The 20,674-nt window shown below is 45.3% G+C and overlaps 2 protein-coding genes across 2 annotated transcripts in view; both read right to left on the bottom strand.

Moving 5' to 3' along the window:
- The window catches only part of LOC105911331 (EGF-containing fibulin-like extracellular matrix protein 2), a 14,592-nt gene extending 2,663 nt beyond the window's left edge, over positions 1-11,929 (bottom strand). Inside the window, exons 1-8 of the mRNA XM_031571228.2 lie at positions 11,321-11,929; positions 8,434-8,838; positions 7,118-7,166; positions 5,268-5,480; positions 2,296-2,418; positions 1,744-1,860; positions 1,068-1,187; positions 448-567 (exon numbers count right to left, since the gene is read on the bottom strand). Coding sequence (XP_031427088.1) covers positions 448-567; positions 1,068-1,187; positions 1,744-1,860; positions 2,296-2,418; positions 5,268-5,480; positions 7,118-7,166; positions 8,434-8,532 — 841 coding nt within the window. The 5' untranslated portion in view covers positions 8,533-8,838; positions 11,321-11,929. The remainder of the gene's footprint in view (positions 1-447; positions 568-1,067; positions 1,188-1,743; positions 1,861-2,295; positions 2,419-5,267; positions 5,481-7,117; positions 7,167-8,433; positions 8,839-11,320) is intronic.
- A 1,473-nt stretch (positions 11,930-13,402) lies between these two features.
- Positions 13,403-20,048, bottom strand: LOC105911339 (acidic fibroblast growth factor intracellular-binding protein B-like). The gene is made up of 11 exons (XM_031572238.2): positions 19,691-20,048; positions 19,185-19,272; positions 18,772-18,970; positions 18,230-18,356; positions 17,152-17,252; positions 16,742-16,875; positions 15,680-15,788; positions 15,404-15,467; positions 14,752-14,838; positions 14,471-14,568; positions 13,403-13,705 (listed from the first exon to the last, which is right to left on the bottom strand). Exons 2-11 carry the CDS (start codon positions 19,267-19,269, stop codon positions 13,636-13,638), a joined length of 1,074 nt encoding a protein of 357 aa, XP_031428098.1. The 5' UTR covers positions 19,270-19,272; positions 19,691-20,048; the 3' UTR covers positions 13,403-13,635.
- Between the last annotated feature and the right edge of the window lie 626 nt (positions 20,049-20,674).

The raw sequence follows: 20,674 nt of genomic DNA on the forward strand, positions 1-20,674 counted from the left end.
GAGAGGAGGTGAGGAGAGGAGAGGTGAGGAGAGAGGAGGTGAGGAGAGAGGAGGTGAGGAGAGGAGGAGAGGAGAGGTGAGGAGAGAGGAGGAGAGGAGAGGAGAGGAGAGGTGAGGAGAGAGGAGGTGAGGAGATGTGAGGAGAGAGGAGATGAGGAGAGTGGAGGTGAGGAGAGTGGAGGTGAGGAGAGAGGAGGTGAGGAGAGAGGAGGTGAGGAGAGAGGAGGAGAGGAGAGGAGAGGTGAGGAGAGGAAAGGAGAGGTGAGGAGAGAGGAGGTGAGGAGAACAGAGGTGAGGAGAGGTGAGGTGAAGAGAGGAGGTGAGGAGAGTGGAGGTGAGGAGAGTGGAGGTGAGGAGAGGAGAGGAGAGAGGAGGTGAGGAGAGAGGAGGTGAGGAGAGAGGAGGTGAGGAGAGTGGAGGTGAGGAGAGCGGAGGTGGGCTAGTTACCTTGGCACAGGCGGGTGCCTAGGATCTCGTAGCCCTCTGGACACTCACAGGAGAAGCGCCCCGGCTCATTCACACAGTGGAACTGGCATAGGTAGCTAGAGTAGCTACACTCATCAATATCTGAGAGGGGGGGGGGGGAGAGAGACAGAGGGGGGGGGGGAGTAGAGGGGTAGAGAGAGAAAAAGAGAGAGACAGAGAGAAAAAGAGAGAGACAGAGAGAGAGAGAGGTTTAACACTCCTTTATTAAATCTTTGACCAACTTTGTCACACAATTACACCACTGAAACATAAAATATTACAACCTCCAACCAACAAGGTTTACACCATTACATTAATAAAAGAAAAGGAAAAGCTCAGCTCCTCCCTCTCACACTTTAAAAACCATCTGCCCATCATGTCCAACTTCACACAGCAGAGGAGAAGAAGAGGGAAAAGAGAGGGGGGGGGGGAGAGAGAGAGAGAAAGAGGGAGAGAGAGAGAGAGAGAGAAAAGACCAAAAATGCAAGACAATGGCTTAAAACTAATCTTAAATGACAAACGCATAAAAAAGAGAGGAACACTTCTACATTAAGCACCACAGGAAGCAGGAGACAGGAGACAGGAAGTGGGGTGTGCCTCACCACTGCATGAGTAGCCATCAGGGGCCAGGTCGTAGCCCTGGTCACAGCGACACAGGAAAGTGCCGTAGGTGTTAAAACAGCGCTGCTCACACGGGCCCCCCATGTCGCACTCATTCACGTCTGGGAGAGAAGATCAGGTAAGGTCATCAGATCAAACACACACACACACACACACACACACACAGGGATTCCAGTCTGCTAAACTGGTTTAATTCATAACTAGTCGAGGTTATATACTGAGAAACCAGAGGTTTGGTAGAACTGTTGTGTCACACTCACAAACAATATGAGATCTGATCAGAGATACTCATCAAAGAGAGAACTTTTGGTGGGTGGTAACACTTTTGCTAATTCAGGAACCATTTCTAGATCTACCAGAGACATTATGGAGAGGAGACAAATCACTGACGGGGAAATTAATGGGGGAAAGAGGAGGGAAGCCGTAACACTAAACATGGAGTATTTGGAACAGGAAGTCCTGCCCTGTATTATAAAGAGCCAATCACATTGTTTCGAAATGGCATAACTGAGGTTTCTCCTCCCCTGCACGACAGGAGCCTGATCTGGTTTGCCCAAAATAGCTGCCCGGAGGCTTGCCAAGATGGCTGCCGAGTGGTGAGACTGGCCTGCGAGGACTTTGGTTCTACTATGAGCTGTTTTTTTTTTTTAAACTCACCCACGCAGGAGCGGTTGTTGGAGGCCACCTGGAAGCCTGGTTCACACTCACAGGAGAAGGAGCCGGGGAGATTTACACAGCGGTGCTGGCAGTACCTGTACCTACACTCATCTATATCTGTAGCAGGAGGAGAGAGGAGAGAGGAGGAGGGGGAAGGAGAGGAGAGGATAGGAGAGGAGAGGAAGGGAAGGGAAGGGAAGGGAGAGGAGAGGTGAGGAAGGGAAGGTAGAGGAGAGGGGGGCAGGGGAGGGGAGAGAAGAAGAGAGGAGGAGGGGAGTGGAGAGGAGATAAGAGGAGAGGAGAAGAGAGGAGAGGAGGAGAAGGAGATGATTCAGGCGTAGAAGGATAGAATATGAGGCAGGAGAGGAGAAAAGAGTGGGAGGACAGTGAGGGTGACAGGAAAAAAACAGAACAGACAAAGAGAGGGTGAGAAGGCTTGATAAAACACAATGAGAGTGTGTGTGTGTGTGTGTGTGTGTGTGTGTGTGTGTGTGTGTGTGTGTGTGTGTGTGTGTGTGTGTGTGTGTGTGTCCAAAGGCTGGCATCTCTTACCTACACACTCCACGCCAATCTTACTGTACCCATCGGGACACTGGCAGCTGAAGGTGCCCACCATGTTCACACACTGCTGGCTGGGCTGGCAGTCATGAAGATCCAGCTCACACTCATCCACATCTATACAATACAATACACACACACACACACACACACAGACACACACACACACACGCGTCAACAGAGAGATAGAGAGAGAAAGAGAGATCAGGATCAGTTATGAGAACTTCACAGCAGAATAACTCACACAACAGCTCTGAAACCCAAATGCTCTCCTCATTTGCCATCCTCACACAGGTACACACACACAAACACACACAGGGCCGGCGATTGCTATAGGCGAACTAGGCGACTGCCTAGGGCGACAAATGGGTTGGGGGCGCCCTCTAGGGTCGCCCTTAGACCTACTTCCCATTAATCATAGTGAGAATAACAAGCGAATTAAAACATGTTTATTAATCATGATCATCCTAGGGCGCCCCTTCAGCCACACGTTTACTTGTCAACCCGATTTTTAAATTGAATTGATGGTTATTGTCGATCATTTCCTAATTGGGGGGGGGGGGGGGGGGGCGGTTGCGTTAAGTTACGTTAGATTACGTTAGTTACGTAAGGGCTCCTGCACACAGCCAGGGTGGGGTGAGCGTGTTAACTACGTGGCATTCGCAAAAATGAAGCGGTCTAAACCATCTGGAGCACAGGGACGAAAACGAAGAAAGGAAGAAGAGGAAAAGAAAGCCAAGTATAGAGGTAAGTCTTCTCATCTCAGCCATTAAGGTGTCAAACGAAATAAATGTAGTATTGTGCATCACCTAATATTGGACGTTTCATTGCTATAGCTAGCTAGCGACTGTTACTTTGCTAATTTGCTACGTAGGCTATTACTAGCAAACGTAACTTCACTGATAACCTACATGGATGTAAATGTCAAAAGACCAGTATCTGGATAACGTATGCTAGTTATGAAAACTACAGTTGCTGTCTACATTCATTATAAATGGCATAAGTTCTGTTTAGTGAATTCACAACTAGCAGGTGCATACACACAGTAACCATTTTGGGGATAGTGGTGTTCACCCTTCTGTACAGTTCCTTCCCAGGAATATACTAAAATATATATGTTTTTTGTTTTGTTTTGTTCTCATTTTTTATTTTTGTTTTAAATTGGCCAGATGCACTCAGGCAATTTTTGCAAAGGCCGGCACCTGCTGGAGAAAGGACGCCTGATTCGCCTCTGTAAGTAGCCTACACAACTAGTACTATTGTTGCTGTTTTTGTTATTGTTATTATTATTATTAGCAATTATTACTTTCATAATCACATCACATTAATACTACTAATTGTCATCAGTAGCCTAGTATTATTTAGCCTTGTAGCAGTGGTGGCAGTAATTGTAATGTATCTATTACAAGTTACATGGTCAGATAAAATGTATTAATGCAACTATGTGGTAGGATGATAGAAATGACCAAATGCAATTGTGTAATGAACAGCATGGATGAATTCTGTGTTTAAATACAGCTGCAGGAGAAGGGACATCCAGTAGTTCTCAAGTGGCCAGTAACACACAGGCCAGGAACACACCGCCTGCATCAGGTGAGTCTATTTAATAGTATTTATTCAAGCCACATCCATACTTTAAAGTACAATAGAAACATGTTAGCATGTATTAAATACAATAGCTTGTTTTCTAATAGAAGTTCAACCACATTCATGATCATTTCACTTATTATATTAAACACTGCTTGTCTGGCTATACAATATGCTTGAATACAGGTGAAGGTGAAGGGACATCCAGGACCACATCAAGCACTCAGGGCACCAGTGAAACTACACTGCCGCCTGCAGACACCTCACCCTCCGCAATTCCTGATATCCAGGGAGAACCTATAGATCCTGCTGACTGGCCAGCCCTCTGTGATCCGGTAAGGATAGTTAGTTAGTTTGCAGAGGACCATACCAGACCAGTCCAGACTTTACATTTCCAAAAAAGAGATGATGGGAGAAGCTGCCACCACAACCACTTCTACAGTGGAGCTTCAGAGAGCACTTCCCGTCCTAACTGGCACTTCGACTAGTGCGTAACTTGCAATTACAGCAGTTACACTTCTGCACTCTTTCTTTCTTTTTATTTCATTTTGTTATATTTCTAATGTAAAGTAGTATTTATTTATTGTTACACCAGGTTCTATTGCTCGTAGCTTGAATATTCTCTCCCTTGTACGTCGCTTTGGACAAAAGCGTCTGCTAAATGACTAAATGTAAATGTAATGTAAATGTACAGGAAATTAGTAAATGGGGAGAAAATCAAGAGAAGCTGGCTTGTATATTCAAGGAAAAACAATACTCTGTATTGCTTCTGCTGCAAGCTATTTTCACAGAAAAATGACCACCTCATTAGTAGTGGCCTAAATGACTGGAAGAATTAGTGAGGTATTTGAGATATTTTGTAGTGGTACGTACAGTATCCATAAAAGCTCTTTTGTTTGTAGAGGGTATAGTTAGGGTATAGAGGGTCATAATTTGCTTACAGGTGCTTAAGAGTGTTTTGCACAGTTTATGGTTTTGCACAGTTTATGGAGTTGATTTAGTCCTAACTTTGAGTGTGTAATACATTATTTTAAATAATAAAAAAGAAAATGTTCTGAAACTATTCCGGTGTTTTTTGTCCATGCACCATTTATTGTTGAACTGCAATGTAGAATAGTAGAATTATAAGTGGGTGAAAAAACTGCTATGCAAAGTAAAGCGGTTAAGTTAATATATGTCTCTTCAGTGATGTATTGTGTGTGTGTGTGTGGGGGGGGGGGCGCGCAAAACTCAATCTCAATCTCTCAATAGAGCCGGCCCTGAACACACACACTCACAAACACACACACACACACACACACACACACACACACACAGAGACACACACAAACACACACACACACACACACACACACACACACACACACACACACACTCACCAATGCAGCTCTCCCCTTGCGGCTCGTAGCCCACAGGGCAGGGGTTGAAGGCCTCGTTGGCCTCGATGGGTATGGTCTGCTCTGATTGGCTGACGGGGTCCGGGGCTGTGATGACAGAGGCGGAGCGGGGCAGGCAGAGGTAGCCGCCGTAGTGATTAAAACACTTCATCTCCCCCTGACACGCGTCCGCAATGCTCTCACACTCGTTTATGTCTGAGCAGGAAGGGAAGGGGGGGTTAACTCCTTTATTAGGCCAGCATCTTCTTACTCATCCATACACCATTAAAACACATTGCACCAGAGAGACAGAGGGGGGATTCTTGATGCACCTTTGATGCATGCCCACACACACACAAACACACACACGTGCGCGCACACACACACACACACACACACACACACACACACACACACACACACACACACACACACACACACACACACACACACACACACACACACACACACACACGCGCGCGCACACACGCGCGCACGCGCACACACACACACACACACACACAAACACAAACACAAACACACACAATCACTAACAAAATAAAATATCACATCTCCATGCCCCTTTCTAACTCCTGAAGAGTTATCATGTGGCTCATGGGGTGGACACAACAGAGTCTGGTTATTACAGGTAGGCCTGGAGTGGAGAAATAGATAAGGTGATAAACGAGAATGAGAGAGAAGAAGAGACAGACATAGAAAGAGGCAGGGTTAAAGAGGAAGAGGCAGGGTTAAAGAGAGGGACATAGAGGAAGAGGCAGGGTTGAAGGTTAAAGGTTAAAGGCCTCAGTAACACACTACAGACAGAGTGAGACCTATAGACTGAAAGAGTCTGCTTAAAGAGGGACAGACAGGAAGGGTTTCATGATCTCTCTGTCTCTCTCTCTCTTTCTCGTTCTCTCTCTCACTCTCTCTCTCTCTAACTCTCAGTGGTGTGAAGATTCATGCTCTCTCTCTTTCTCTCTCTCTCTCTCTATCTCGATCTATCTCTCTATCTCTATCTCTCTATCTCTCTCTCCCTCCCTCTCTCTCTATCTCTCTCTCTCTCCCTCTCTCAGTTGTGTGAAATGAGTTTGTGCTGAAAAATGAAATTTAATTTGGTCAAGAGTATAACCAGCATGTTTAGATCTATTTTTAGCTTCAGAATAAGAGACTCAGTGGAAACTTGAGAGAGATAGAGAGAGAATGGGGGAGAAAATGAAAAAAAGAAAAAAGAAATTGACAGAGAATTCATTTTGGAAGAAAGCTAACATACCAATTTAGTTGTGCAAGACTTTGGATAATTAGGAAACACTGCGAGTGGAGGTGTGTATGTGTGTGTGTGTGTGTGTGTGTGTGTGTGTGTGTGTGTGTGTGTGTGTGTGTGTGTGTGTGTGTGTGTGTGTGTGTGTGTGTGTGTGCTTGTGTGTGTGTGTGTGTGTGTGTGTGTGTGTGTGTGCTTGTGTGTGCTTGTGTGTTCATGTGTGTGGGTGTGCAAAAGACATGTGTGACAGACAACCGATAGAGGAAGAGAAAGTCACAGAGAGAGAGGGAGGGAGAGAGAAAGAGAGAGAGAGAAAGAGAGAGAGAGAGGGGGGGGAGAGAGAGAGAGATAGAGAGAGAGAGAGGGGGGAGAGAAAGAGAGAGAGAGAGAGAGAAACGTGACAGGAAATGAGTGACAGCCAGTTAGAATGAGTGACATCTGATCCGTGTACAGCCAAGATCATTAAGGGAACAACACCTCCCTCTTCTGTCCTTCCCTCCACAGGCACACACACACACACACACACACACACACAGACACACATACACACAGACACACACACACACACACACACACACACTCCTCCACCCACCTTTACAATGCTGAGTCTGAGCATCCCATTCATAGCCATCTGTGCACTCCTGAGAGAGAGAGAGAGAGAGACAGAGAGAGAGAGGGAGGGAGAGAGTGAGGGAGAGAGAGCGGGAGGGAGGGAGGGGATGGAGGGAAGGTGGGAGAGAGAGCGAGGGACAGAGAGCAAGAGGTAAAGAGATAGAAGGAAGGAAGGATAATGTGTAGGAGAGAGAGAAAGAGGGAAGGAGAGAAGAGAGAGACGAGAAAGAGTGAGAGAAAGAAGCAGAGGGATAGAAGGAAAAGGAGGGGTAGTAAAAAAGGGTGTGAGAAAGATAAAGATCAGAATTATTTTTTTACAGGGAGCACACTGTAGTACCACTGAAGGGAAAGCCACACTCTGCAAATGTCAGTGTGTCTGAGCCATGTGTGTGAATGTGTGTGTGTGTGTGTGTGTGTGTGTGTGTGTATGTGTGTGTGTGTGTGTGTGTGTGTGTGTGTGTGTGTGTGTGTGTGTGTGTGTGTGAATATGTGTGTGTGTGTTCTTTACATAGCTTCAGAACACACACACACACACACACACACACACACACACACACACACACACACACACACACAGACTGTAGTAGACTCATCAGCTGACACTTTAACTGAATGGAGGTCGGTAGAGCACACAAAGCAGAGAGCAAATACTGCAGAGGCCCTAGAGCCCCACTGCCCCGGACTCACCTGGCCACTCAACTCACCATCTGGGCAATCCTGTACTACACTCCAACATTATATCTCATCTGGATAGTCCTATACTGTATGTACTCTAACATTATATCTCATCTGGCTAGTCCTATATGTACTCTAACATTATATCTCATCTGGCTAGTCCTATATGTACTCTAACATTATATCTCATCTGGATAGTCCTATATGTACTCTAACATTATATCTCATCTGGATAGTCCTATATGTACTCTAACATTATATCTCACCTGAATAGTCCTATATGTACTCTAACATTATATCTCATCTGGATAGTCCTATATATACTCTAACATTATATCTCATCTGGATAGTCCTATATATACTCTAACATTATATCTCACCTGGCTAGTCCTATATATACTATAATATATGTACACATCTGGGTAAAGCAAGGTGATAACTAAATGTGAACATGTTTATAGAGCAGATACATTTTCATACATACATACATACATACATACACACACACATACACACATACACACATACAGACAGACATACATACATACATACATATATACTGTGCATATTGTAAGCTATAGAGGTTGTGTGTATAGAGAGTGTATGGCTGTGTGCTCTTACCGTGTACGTGTTGGGTGCTGTTGTAGTCTGTGAGATGGCACCAGGGGCACACAGAAGAAGACCGACACACACGTTTAACAGCGCAAACACAGCCCTCATGTTCTTTCTCTTTCTTTCACACACACACACACACACACACACACGGGGATGGTGTGATATACAGTGCAGGGCCCTAAAAACTTCAGAGGGTGATTTAGAGTCCTGGTTTCTTTCTCTCTTGCACTGATGCACACATGCATACACACATTCACATTCACATGCACACACACTCACTCACAAACGCACAGGGTGCAGGGCTGCTGCGGACACACACAGACACACACAGAGATGGTAGCAAAGAAACAGAGGCCTCCTGAAGACTGGCTCTGTGGCTGTTGCAGGAGATCTGGCTCCTTGTGTGAGTATCTGTCCAAAAGAAAACAAGAATGTGTGAGAGATAGAAAACACAGTTAGAGAGAGATTATAAATCATTACAGAAGTCCAAAGGATTTGGAAAGGAGGTGATTTCAACTGTGATTAGAGTTCTATTGACTTATCTGCCCTATCATGGCTTCACACACACACACACACACACACACACACACACACACACACACACACACACAGTCACACACACACACACAGACACACTCACACACACACACTCACACACACACATATACACACACACGTGCACACATGCGCAGGAACACACACACATGCACACACACACACACACACACACACTCACACTCACACTCAGACACAGACATACAGACACACTCACACACACACACACACACACACACACACACACATACACACACACACACACACACACATCCACACACACAGAGGACTGGGACAAAGTTTGGTCCTGAACCAGACTCACATTCACTCACACACACACACACACACACACAGACACAAAGTCAGAGCGTGTATATAAGGAAAGTGTGACAAAGAGGAAAGGCATTTCTGCTTTTCTGGAAGCCTGCTCTGCCTCCAGCCCTGCCTCCAGCCACAGGAGGAGAGCGGCCCCTGACACACTCACACACACACATATACACACACACACACGCGCGCATGCCCCTGACACACTGTCCAAACCCTCCGTAAAAAGGCCTTTAGCTCTCGCACGCATGCAAACATTTTTTAAGATAATCTGTGTCGTCAAAATGATGACGCGGAGCTTCCACCGCGAGTGTTTTGTGTTCTTCTCTGTAGAAAAAGTTCTTGGTGGACGCAGCCACTCTGCTCAGTCTCTTCATCTCTTTATTTCACAGGCCTGCTCTCACAGGCGTTTATTACAGAGTGTGTTTCATTCATATTCTATTGGCCACCGCAAAGTACTGACACTCAGAAATTAGGAGAGACGCCAAAGAAGGTGTTCTGTGTTTTGTGCAGAAAAGGTTCTTGCTGGACCTTCTACTCTGTTCAAAGTTTGGTCTTTCCTCTCGTAGAGTATGTGTTGAGTGTCCTTAACATGTGTCGTGCATGTCGTAGAGTATGTGTTGAGTGTCCTTCACCTGTGTCGTGCATGTCGTAGAGTATGTGTTGAGTGTCCTTCACCTGTGTCGTGCATGTCGTAGAGTATGTGTTGAGTGTCCTTCACCTGTGTCGTGCATGTCGTAGAATATGTGTTGAGTGTCCCTAACCTGTGTCGTGCATGTCGTAGAGTATGTGTTGAGTGTCATTAACATGTGTCATGCATGTCGTAGAGTATGTGTTGAGTGTCCTTCACTTGTGTCGTGCATGTCGTAGAGTATGTGTTGAGTGTCCTTCACTTGTGTCGTGCATGTCGTAGAGTATGTGTTGAGTTCAGAGATTCTCTGCCATCACTAGCAGTGCACATGAGCGATCAGCAGGGAAGGGTCAGGGGCAATACACATGGGGCAAACTCACACACGGGGCGAACTCACATCATGTGCAATACACATGGGGCAAACTCATATCATTGAAGCCAGACCTGAGTCCAGACCCCAGGTCAGCTTTGAGCTTTCAGCTGCAATAATTTTGAAATCCCCTCACACACACACACACACACACACACACACACACACACACACTTACACACACACACACACACACACACACACACACACTTACACACACACACACACACACACACATACACACACACACTCACACTTACACTCACACAAAAGACGAGATTAAAGATTAAAGATTCCACTTGCTAAACAGCCCTCCTGCGGCTCAGCACTTTTGCAACTGTCGTAATTCCTCCAGATGGTTTATCAAGTGCTGGCAAAGTCCAGTGACAGACCATGAGGGGGATCAATTAAGCGGTTTTACACCAGTGATCGGTTACCATGAGGGGGATCAATTAAGGGGTTTTACACCAGTGATCGGTTACCATGAGGGGGATCAATTGAGGGGTTTTATAAGACACACACACACACAAACACACACACGCATGCAGTTGAAACTGTATAATTTGGTTCAAATGCTCATTCGTTAATTGACTCATCTCTCTCTCACACCCACTCTTTACCAGACTTTCACATGGTATACCTTTCTAGCATATCACCCCATACCAGCACCACAGTAAATGCCAATGTGTTCAGTCATTTTAATAATATAAAAGACTAGTCTCTGAGAGTATCAGACTTTGGAGATAATATTGCCCTGATCTGACCCAGATTCAAGCCAAATCAGGGCCAAATCAAGACCAAAGTAGGGTCAAATCAAGGCCAGACCCCACGGCTAAAAGTGTTGGACCTGGAGCCAAAATGGAAAGCATGGCCTCTGATGGCCTGTGACGACTACAAATGCACAAGAACTTTCCACACACTTGTGCATGTTGATGAATGCATAATATGCAGCACTGTGAACCACAGACTGGCTTGGCTCTCTGCCCTCTCTCATTCTCAGGGGGCTAACTCACCTTTCCTGGGAATCTCTTCTCTCCGGGCTCTGGGATGTGGAGAGGCTCCCTGCGGTGAAGTGGGAATGTTCCTCTGAAAGCCGTCCGCTGGAACGCTGCCCCCACACACTTACTCTACACTCTTTCTCTTTTCTGTCGTTTCTTCTTTTTTTATTTCACTTCCACTTTCTGTCCTCCTTCTTCTTCTTCTTCTTCTCCTTCTTCTTCTCTGTGATAGCTGGCTTGGTTGACTGGCAGGAGTGTGAAAGTGTGTGCGTGTGTGCGTGTGAGAGAGTCAGATTTAAGTGTAAAGACTGTGTGTGAGAGTTAGGGGCGGGCTTAAACTCCACCCCACCCCTCCCCATGCAACACCCCCAAACCTCCCCCCTCCCACCCACCCCTAGCCCTCCAGGATGCAAATTCCTGGTCTCTGGCCCAAATTCCAATTTCATCTTTCAACCTGCTTGTCATATACACACACACACACACACACAAAGACACACAAAAAAAGTCACACACTGTGTGTGCACGCACTTGTTAAAACATTAGCTCACAGCATGCAGCATTTGTACTGTAAAAGCACACATACACACACACACACACACACTGCCCTAAGTCACTCCCATTGCTGTCGCATGGCATGACACGCCTGGGTTTCATTATCATTTCCCCCGAAACACAGACACACTCACACACACACATAAACACATTAAAACATGCACATACCTACACTCACACACACACACTCTCTTTATCTTTATCTTTCTGTCAGAGTGAAGGCAGGGTACCCCTTGTAGCCTGGGGCAGGGACAGGGGTATTTACTGCCTGAGGAGATAGAAAGAGAAGAGATAAGAAAAAGAGAGTGATGAGGATATTTACTGCTTAAAGGAGAAATGGACAGAGAGAGTGAGAAGGAAGGATAGGAGAAAAATGGAAGAGAAGGGGACAGGTTTATTCGCTGCCTAGAGATGGACAAGAAAATGAAAGAGGGAAAGAAAGAGAGAGAGGGAGAAAGGGAGGGAGAGAAAGAGGAAAAGATACGTCTGAGGAATGTGGGCACAAATTAGAGCAAAATGAAGGACAGTACAGACCCCTGCAACTACACTCCCCGCTTCCCAGTGCTGAACACACACATATACACACACACGCGGGCGCGGGCGCACACACACACACACACACACTCACAAAGGCAGGCCACGCTGACATTAGCTCAGCCTCTCACCCTATGGCCTGCTGTATGTGCCCCTATGAATGCTATGAAAACTGGGCTTCTGTAGTTACACACACACACACACACACACATATACACACACACACATGGGTTAGTTGATTTTTGGTGGAATTTTCCACTGGTTTGGGCTGGTGACTTTGTGGGGGTGACAGCTGTCGCTGTTCAGGGGGTTTACAGGGTAGTAAAAGTACCCCTTTAACACCCCCCTTACACACACACACACAAACGCACACACACACAAACAAACGCCAAATGTCCCCCCTCCCCCAGGCACAGGAAAACAATTTAATGATCTCTCTCACACTCACACATACACTCTCTCACACATCTCGCTCTCTTTCTCAAACACACACTCTCTCTCTCACACACACACACTCTCTCTCTCACACACACAAACACTCTCCTCATATGCTTATACGGTCATACACGTTTGGTGTCACACAATATCATATCTTCAAGGTTCATAGTCTTTGTTTTCTACAAGAATTCACTGGAATCACATACCCACATATACACACACCCATACACACACCTACTATATACACACACCTACTATATAAACACACCCATACACACACCTACTATACACACACCCATACACAGACACACACACTATACACACAGACCATTTTGTTGGTGGCTCTGAAATAATAAATATATCCAAGCTGTTAAATCCAATGTTTCCTAGTTACTGTAAACTCTATAATAGAGAGGAAAACCAAGACAAGAAGTAAGATATTTGACTTCAAACAGTGCACTATACACAAGCCATTATACACACACAAGTCTTTATTTACATTTATTTATAAACAAGAGAACATGATTGGAGAGGAGAGGAGAAGAAGAGAAGATGGGAGAGGAGATAGTGTGTGGAGAGGAGAAGATAGGAGAGCAGAGGGGAGGAGAGGATAGGAGAAGAGAGAAGAAGATTGGAGATGAGAGGGGAGGAGAGAGTGTTGAGTGTCCCAGAGGGCCTCTGTGTTTAGGCCCTCAGTCATGGGCAGGGTGTTGACTAGCGCCCCCTAGAGGGCCTCTGTGTTTAGGCCCTCAGTCATGGGCAGGGTGTTGACTAGCGCCCCCTAGAGGGCCTCTGTGTTTAGGCCCTCAGTCGTGGTACATCTTCAGAACGCAGCTTTTGATTACGCCCATGTATCTGTCCCAGATGGGCTTGTATCTTAAAGAGAAAGAGAAAGAGAGTCTGGTGTTCAACCAACCGAAAAGGGCACACGTCACCCCGCTACTCATTGAGCTCCACTGGCTGCCAGTAGCTGCTCGCATTAAGTTCAAGTCACTTATGCTTGCCTACAGAGTGCTTGCTGGTTCTGCTCCCACCTACCTAAATGCTCTTGTAAGGGCAAATGTTACACCCAGGACGCTGCGCTCGTCTAGTGAGCGTCGTTTGGCACTGCCGTCCGTGCAAGCACGGCAATCCAGACTATTTTCATTTGTAGTTCCACGTTGGTGGAACGAACTGCCTAGTACTACCAGAGCAGGGGCGTCCCTCTCTACCTTCAAGAAGCTTTTGAAGACCCAACTCTTCAGAGAGCACCTCCCCTCCTAACTGGCACCTGACTAGCGCTTAACTTGCACTTCAGCAGTTACATTCCTGCACTTCTTTTTCCTTTTTTCTAGGTCGTTGTTTTTCTAATTTTCATGTAAAGTAGTATTTATTGTTACACCATGCTTTTTATTGCTCTTAGCTTGACTGTTCTCTCCCTTGTACGTCGCTTTGGACAAAAGCGTCTGCTAAATGACTAAATGTAAATGTAAATGTAAATGTAGAAAGTTCCGAGATCACGTTAATACACACACACACACACACACACGCACACAAACACCGCTGAAAGTTTCCACACTCACACACACACACACACACACGCATGCACGCACACACACCAACACCCCTGAATGCTTCAACCACACACGCGCGCAAACAAACCTGAATGTTTCCAGCATGTGTGCTGTGCTTGTGTAGTGGGTGAGGAAGAGTCTGAGGTCCCCAACTGGCCACTTGTCTGACTTGCAGGGCTCAATAAACTGACAACAGAGACATACACAACGTAAGGGACTAATGTAACTAGGACTAAATCATTATCATTCAATAACACATAACATGATTTGGACTAATCAACTGCCTTAAAACATTATGAACATATCAAAATTCATTTTTTAATGATTTAAAGGAGTCCATTTCCTCCTGATGATTTTTTGGTCTGCTACCTTCTCCACTAGGTCTATGAAGAGGTCCCTGACGTCTTTGTTGTGGGTGAGATTGGCAGCAATGTTCACTAGAGCTCTGGACAGGTTCTGGAGGTTCCACAGCAGAGAGAGAGAGAGAGAGAGAGAGAGAGAGAGAGAGAGAGAGGAGGCAGAAACAACACCACTGCTTCACTCAGTCTCACAATAGCAATAATGCACAAATACCCATGGTATATTAGCAATACTCACAGTATACAGGAAGTCCTTTTTGGGTATCTTTTTGTGGCTAGTTTTTGTGTCATTTTCAAAGTAATTTTGATGGTCATGTGAAGGACGCATAGAGGCACCCGTCATTCCAAATATAAGAGCAGCTTTTCCATCATCAAATATATCATCAAAATACATCCGCTGGCAAGCTACCTAGCTTCTGGTGTTGGTGTTTGCAAGGCATGTCTGTTAGCTTTTAGCTACCAAGCTGGCTAGGTGTAGAGAAAAACTCCTTCCTGCTGCTTTCATATGATTTATCCACAAAGGGCAATCTAATCAGCCATGTCATGAACCATATTTGTATGTCCTAAATATTCCAGTGCTGTTGCTTTGTGACTTTGAGAAGCCTGTGGATCTCTGGCAGGAATAGAGTAGGGTTCAATCAGGAGGTTCAGGAGACACTCACCTTAAAGTTTGCGTCCATTTCACTGAAGACTTTTATTCTGCCTCTTAACTGGGCACACACCAGGCTAAGAAGAGAATAACACACACACACACACACACACACACAAAACCCAAACATTCAAACACGCTTCTAACCCAAACATACTACTCACATGTATGTACATATAATAATGTAGCATACTGTGCACCTATATATCTTTCATATATACATATTACATACAGTATATATATATAAATCCATACAGTGGCCCGTCTATGTGAGTGTTAGTATTGATACCTCTTGTGCTGGTCCAGCATGTCCTTATTATTGATGAGGACCTTGAGATCTTTGAGGTTGTGCAGAAACTCCTTCTCCAGGTCCACGTCTATATCCTCCATCATTTTATCTGAAAACAGAAGGACACGCAGTTTGAAGGGACAAAACAGATGATACACAGTCAAACAGCTTGTAGTCTTATTACCGTTACCTCATAATATTATTACTAATAAGCCTTTCACTAGATCCTTTACTTAGCACTAACCACATACGGGTTCATCTGAATCATCATTAGGCCATCGCTGCTCTGGGTCTGCCTAATAAGAGCTCCCTGACCCGGAATCAGCACCGCCAGGGGACCTATGACATCATCTCAGAGTCTGTCCAATCAGAGCCCTCATTCTGAGCCTCATTATGGGTCCAGAGCCTGAGGCATCCCCAGAGGGAGAAGGCTCCAATGTAAGTCTGAAGAGACGGTGTGTGTGTGTGTGTGTGTGTGTGTGTGTGTGTGTGCTACATTTAATGATTGGCAGGAATGTTCCCTCTTTCTCTATATATTTTTTTCTCTCTCCCCTTCCATCACACTCTCTTTCCCCTTTCCCTTTTTCTCTCTCAACTTCTTCCTCTTCCTTTCCCTCTGTCTTTCGCTCTCGTCTCCCGTACTCTCTCTTCATGCCCCCTTTCCCTCCCTCCCTCTCTCTCTCTCCCTCTCTCTCTGTCTCTCTCTTCACCTCTGCATTCTTCTCATCTCTCTCTCAATCTGTCCCTATCCCTCCCATGTCCCTGCTCTCCCTCTATTTCCCTCATTCCCTCTCCCCCCTCTCTCTCTCCCTCCCTCTCTCTCTCCCTCTCTTTCCCTCGTTCCCTCCCCACCAATAGAGTGTGAGTGTTCCCCCCTCATCATTAAGCTCCCAGAGTGAGTCACCATCAGACCTACAGACACCTGTCCTCCACCAATCAGACGCAAGCTCTGGGACACTCCTGAAAATGTTTCTGACCCAGAATCTTCCGGACTGTTACCAAAAAAAAACCTAACTCTGACCTTATGACATAATGAGAGACGAGTCCCACAATGCATCTTACCCACGGCTCCCACGGTCCAGTAGCTGATGAGCTGCCCGGCACAAAAGGCAAAGTCCTGAAAGGACAGATACTGCAGCTTCCTCTTGCCCGTCTCAAAGCGACTGTTAGCGAAGAACACAATGGCAGCATAATCCCTGTGAAGAGTGTAACATTCGAGAGACACAACACACTGGTGAGCACAGCTAGAAGAGCTTTTTCACATTTCTACTTCCGTTTCCATTTCTATGAGAGCTTTGAACAGCTCCTAGCCCTTCTGTTTAGACACAATGAGTGCCTGACCTCGGACCTTGAACCTAGTTTACAATACCGTAGACCAACAACTACCACAGTGATCAATAACCACATATTTGCAACTGTTCTTATTATATATATATTATATTTCTAGTTCTGGTAAAGCCAGCATTCCTTACTTGGCCAGAGAGTCAGAGACCAGGAAGTGACGCTGCACATTGTCCACTAGGGGGCCTTGGAGCTCCTCCACCACTTTGAACACTCGCTTGAAGTTATCAAACTGCACCAGCAGAGACAGGGGGTCAGAAATAACAACAGTAACATCAAACTGCCAACCAACAACCAGATCAAGAGACATACCATTTACAGCAATCGATACACAACCCTTATGACATGGCAGCACTTACAGCACAACAATGAGCAACAAACTACATCCCAAGGTCAGGCCACTTACCGGCACCCCTCAGTAATCAACAAGCAGCTCTTAGAGCGTGCAGCTGTTGTTAGATCAGATCAGTGTGTGCCCCCCCCCCCCCCTTTCCATGTTTCCTCTTTCATTGTCTGTTCATACTGTGTCTGCATAAGACATTTAAATGTACTTGTATTTATTATTTGTATTGGTTGTAAATGTATTTAAATGTAAATGCAGAGGCAACATTCGCTTTATTCCCCAATTACGTATGCAGCCTGGAGTTGTTTTTTTCAACGGAGCAAGGATCAAATAGACAGCCACTGCAGTTTGAGGAAGATTCCAAAAAATATAACAAAACTGAATACCTGAGTTCCACTTATGACCTCATACATTTTGTAAATGTAGAGATTCTAATAACAACTGCATATAGTTGTCGGTCAACGATGGGTGGAAGAATCTACGAATTACTTCCGGTAAGCGGATCGTAAATTCTTCCACCCATCGTTGACCGACAACTATATTCAGATTTGACAGTGTTGCCATGACGGCACGTCTCTGCTAGAGGTAAACAGGTAACTGATGTCTTCTCCGGATGACCAAAGAGATCAAGGTGACCTTGAGTGTCATGAAAGGCGCCATTAAATCAAATCTATCATTATCATTATATTTTTTTTACTAGAAAATTATTATTATTGTTATTATTAAGATGTCATCTTATTGTGCAGTAGATGTGGCCCTGAGGTGGTGTGGCTCTGAATCTCTGAGTCTGTACCGGATCGGCATCAGGTGTGTGTGTGTGTGAGTGGTGTAAAAGTAGCGGTTCGAGTTGTTGATGTCTCCCACACCTGTCGTCTGCAGCTCTTCACCAAGATGCCCGTCTTAGAGCTGATGTCATCCAGGTCCTTCTTCATGCCCTTGGACAGTTTCTTGCCCAGGACCTCCCTCGCGAAGGGGCGGTCAAACTGATAGTACCTACCCGACCAAACACAGCACTCAGGCAGGAGCACAGAGAATGGGTGAGACTTGAATCTGGCCCTAATCTGGCCTTGATGTAGCCTAATCATTTATTATCTGATGACCCTCTCAATTCCAGTGCTCTTCCACTGATCCCTAAGGCAGTTCTCTATGGGGTGTAAGGCATCACTGTGTGTGTGTGTGTGTGTGTGTGTGTGTGTGTGTGTGTGTGTGTGTGTGTGTGTGTGTGTGTGTGTGTGTGTGTGTGTGTGTGTGTGTGTGTTGGTATATTCAATTATCTCCCTAAATTGCTCAGTAGGAGTGGGAGGATGTGTGTATTCATTACTCCATCAACCCTGCTCTGTGTGATGCGTCACCCCTCACCTCTCTGTTTTGTCTGTGCGTGTGTGTGTGTGTGTGTGTGTGTGTGTACCTCTCTATCATCATGGCCTGTTTCTGCGGAGGGATCTGAAAGAGCAGCTGATTGGCCAGTTTGGAAGGACTGTGCAGGAGCTTTTCACACATCTGGAAGGTTCTGAACTGGTCCATGGTGTCGCTGAGCACGACGTCTGTGCTCACGTCACAGTCACGTAACTCCCCTGCCTCCATACGCAGCCGAACCGCATCATTCACTACACAGAGAGGGAGGGAGAGAGACATGAAGAAAGAGAGAGAGAGAGAGGGATGGAGAGAGATGTGTCATTCATTATTAATCACTCACTCAGTACAGTACTTAAGAGAGAAAGAGAAGGGAACCAAATGGAGATGAAAGTCCCCGCTGCCCAATTTTCCCTTCACATCTGTAGTGAAACAAGCCCTTGAATGTGCCTCTAACAAGTCACACACCTGCATATCCATCCAGCCAAAGCTGGTAGACGTCCTCATCCATCATGGTGTTGTTTCCCACGAACACTTCCAGCTCCACCGACATGATCTGTTGCACAAAAACACACACAATGACGCTCTCTACTTAAGTACGTGGCAGTTTTCCAGTAACAGCTTCACAAAGTGCGTGTGTGAACAGAATCGCAAATTCAAATATTAAATTCAAAAGTAGCTGTGGTAGATATCAGAGACGGACACACCATAGCAATAAACTTGACCCCAAGTTTCTTTTTCTTTCTTTTTTTTTTAACCCAGAATCGCAAATTCAAATATTAAATTCAAAAGTAGCTGTGGTAGATATCAGAGACGGACACACCATAGCAAGAAACTTGACCCCAAGTTTCTTCTTTTTTTTTTTTTAACCCAGCACATAGCACGGGCTTTGACACTATTTTAACTCCAAAGCTTATTAACTCCTAACTTAAGCTCTGACAGGACAAGGACACGATATATACACTCACACTTACCTACTGCTTTGAGTTATTCAGTCTTTTGTGGGTTGAGGCAGTCGAGGTTAAACGGAGGCTAGCTGAATCCAAAATTGTGCTGTAGGTAACGTCTTCGTGTTTGCTCTAAGAACTGCATCTGCAAACTCGTGGTTGTACCTTCACAGTTATCTTTTGTTTAAGTAATAGCTGTAGCCAGATATCCTCTATTACAAGACACAAACTCCAATACGCTGGTTGTAATAGTAAATTGAAAGTAGTGGTTAAAACTACTTAATTTTAAGTGTAAGGCATTCAACCAGGCTCCAGCTCCCCTCCACAGCACAAACTGATATTTTTTGACACTTTGCAACCTCGGACAGCGGTCAGTAGTCCCAGCTCTCGCATTGGCAAGCGAGAGGTATGACTCAATACTGCCATCTATCGCATTGGAGGGTGAAACTAAGGGTGGGTTGAATTTAGCGTTGATGACTTTTGAGTTTATAAGCAATCAAGGCCATAACAATAGGACGATATTTGTTTTTGAGATGTTTGATATTTGTGTCATATTCAGACAAAACATGGTTCCTTCAGATCGTGTTGCATGTTGATGTCTTCGGATATAATTTGTTGTCGTTCTCGAGAAACTGGACGTGTCTACAAAAGGGCTAGAAACAGTTTAATGTTGTGAATAGGCTACCCCATTAGGTAGACTATTGTTTAAAAGGTCATTCTGTCAACAATCATGGCCGACGTGCTCTTGTGTGCGCTCACTGGCTGTGTTTGTGTTCTTTCACTGAAATATCAGCTTTAATGAGTCTGTGTTTGAAAGATTTGAATTATTCAAACACATTTTTATGACTTCCTCACTAACCGTGCAAAGGCCAGTGCGCTCTGGGCATACTAGCGCAAATATCGCTGACGCATCATCTTAGGTGGAGAGAGGAATGAGTCAGTCAGCCTTAAATGTTTGCTCTGGGTGTTGAGGAAAGCACCGTTTTTATGGTACTCAGGTATTCAATCATT

Source organism: Clupea harengus, chromosome 8, assembly GCF_900700415.2.
Source record: "Clupea harengus chromosome 8, Ch_v2.0.2, whole genome shotgun sequence".
NCBI classification, from domain to species: Eukaryota; Metazoa; Chordata; class Actinopteri; order Clupeiformes; family Clupeidae; genus Clupea; species Clupea harengus.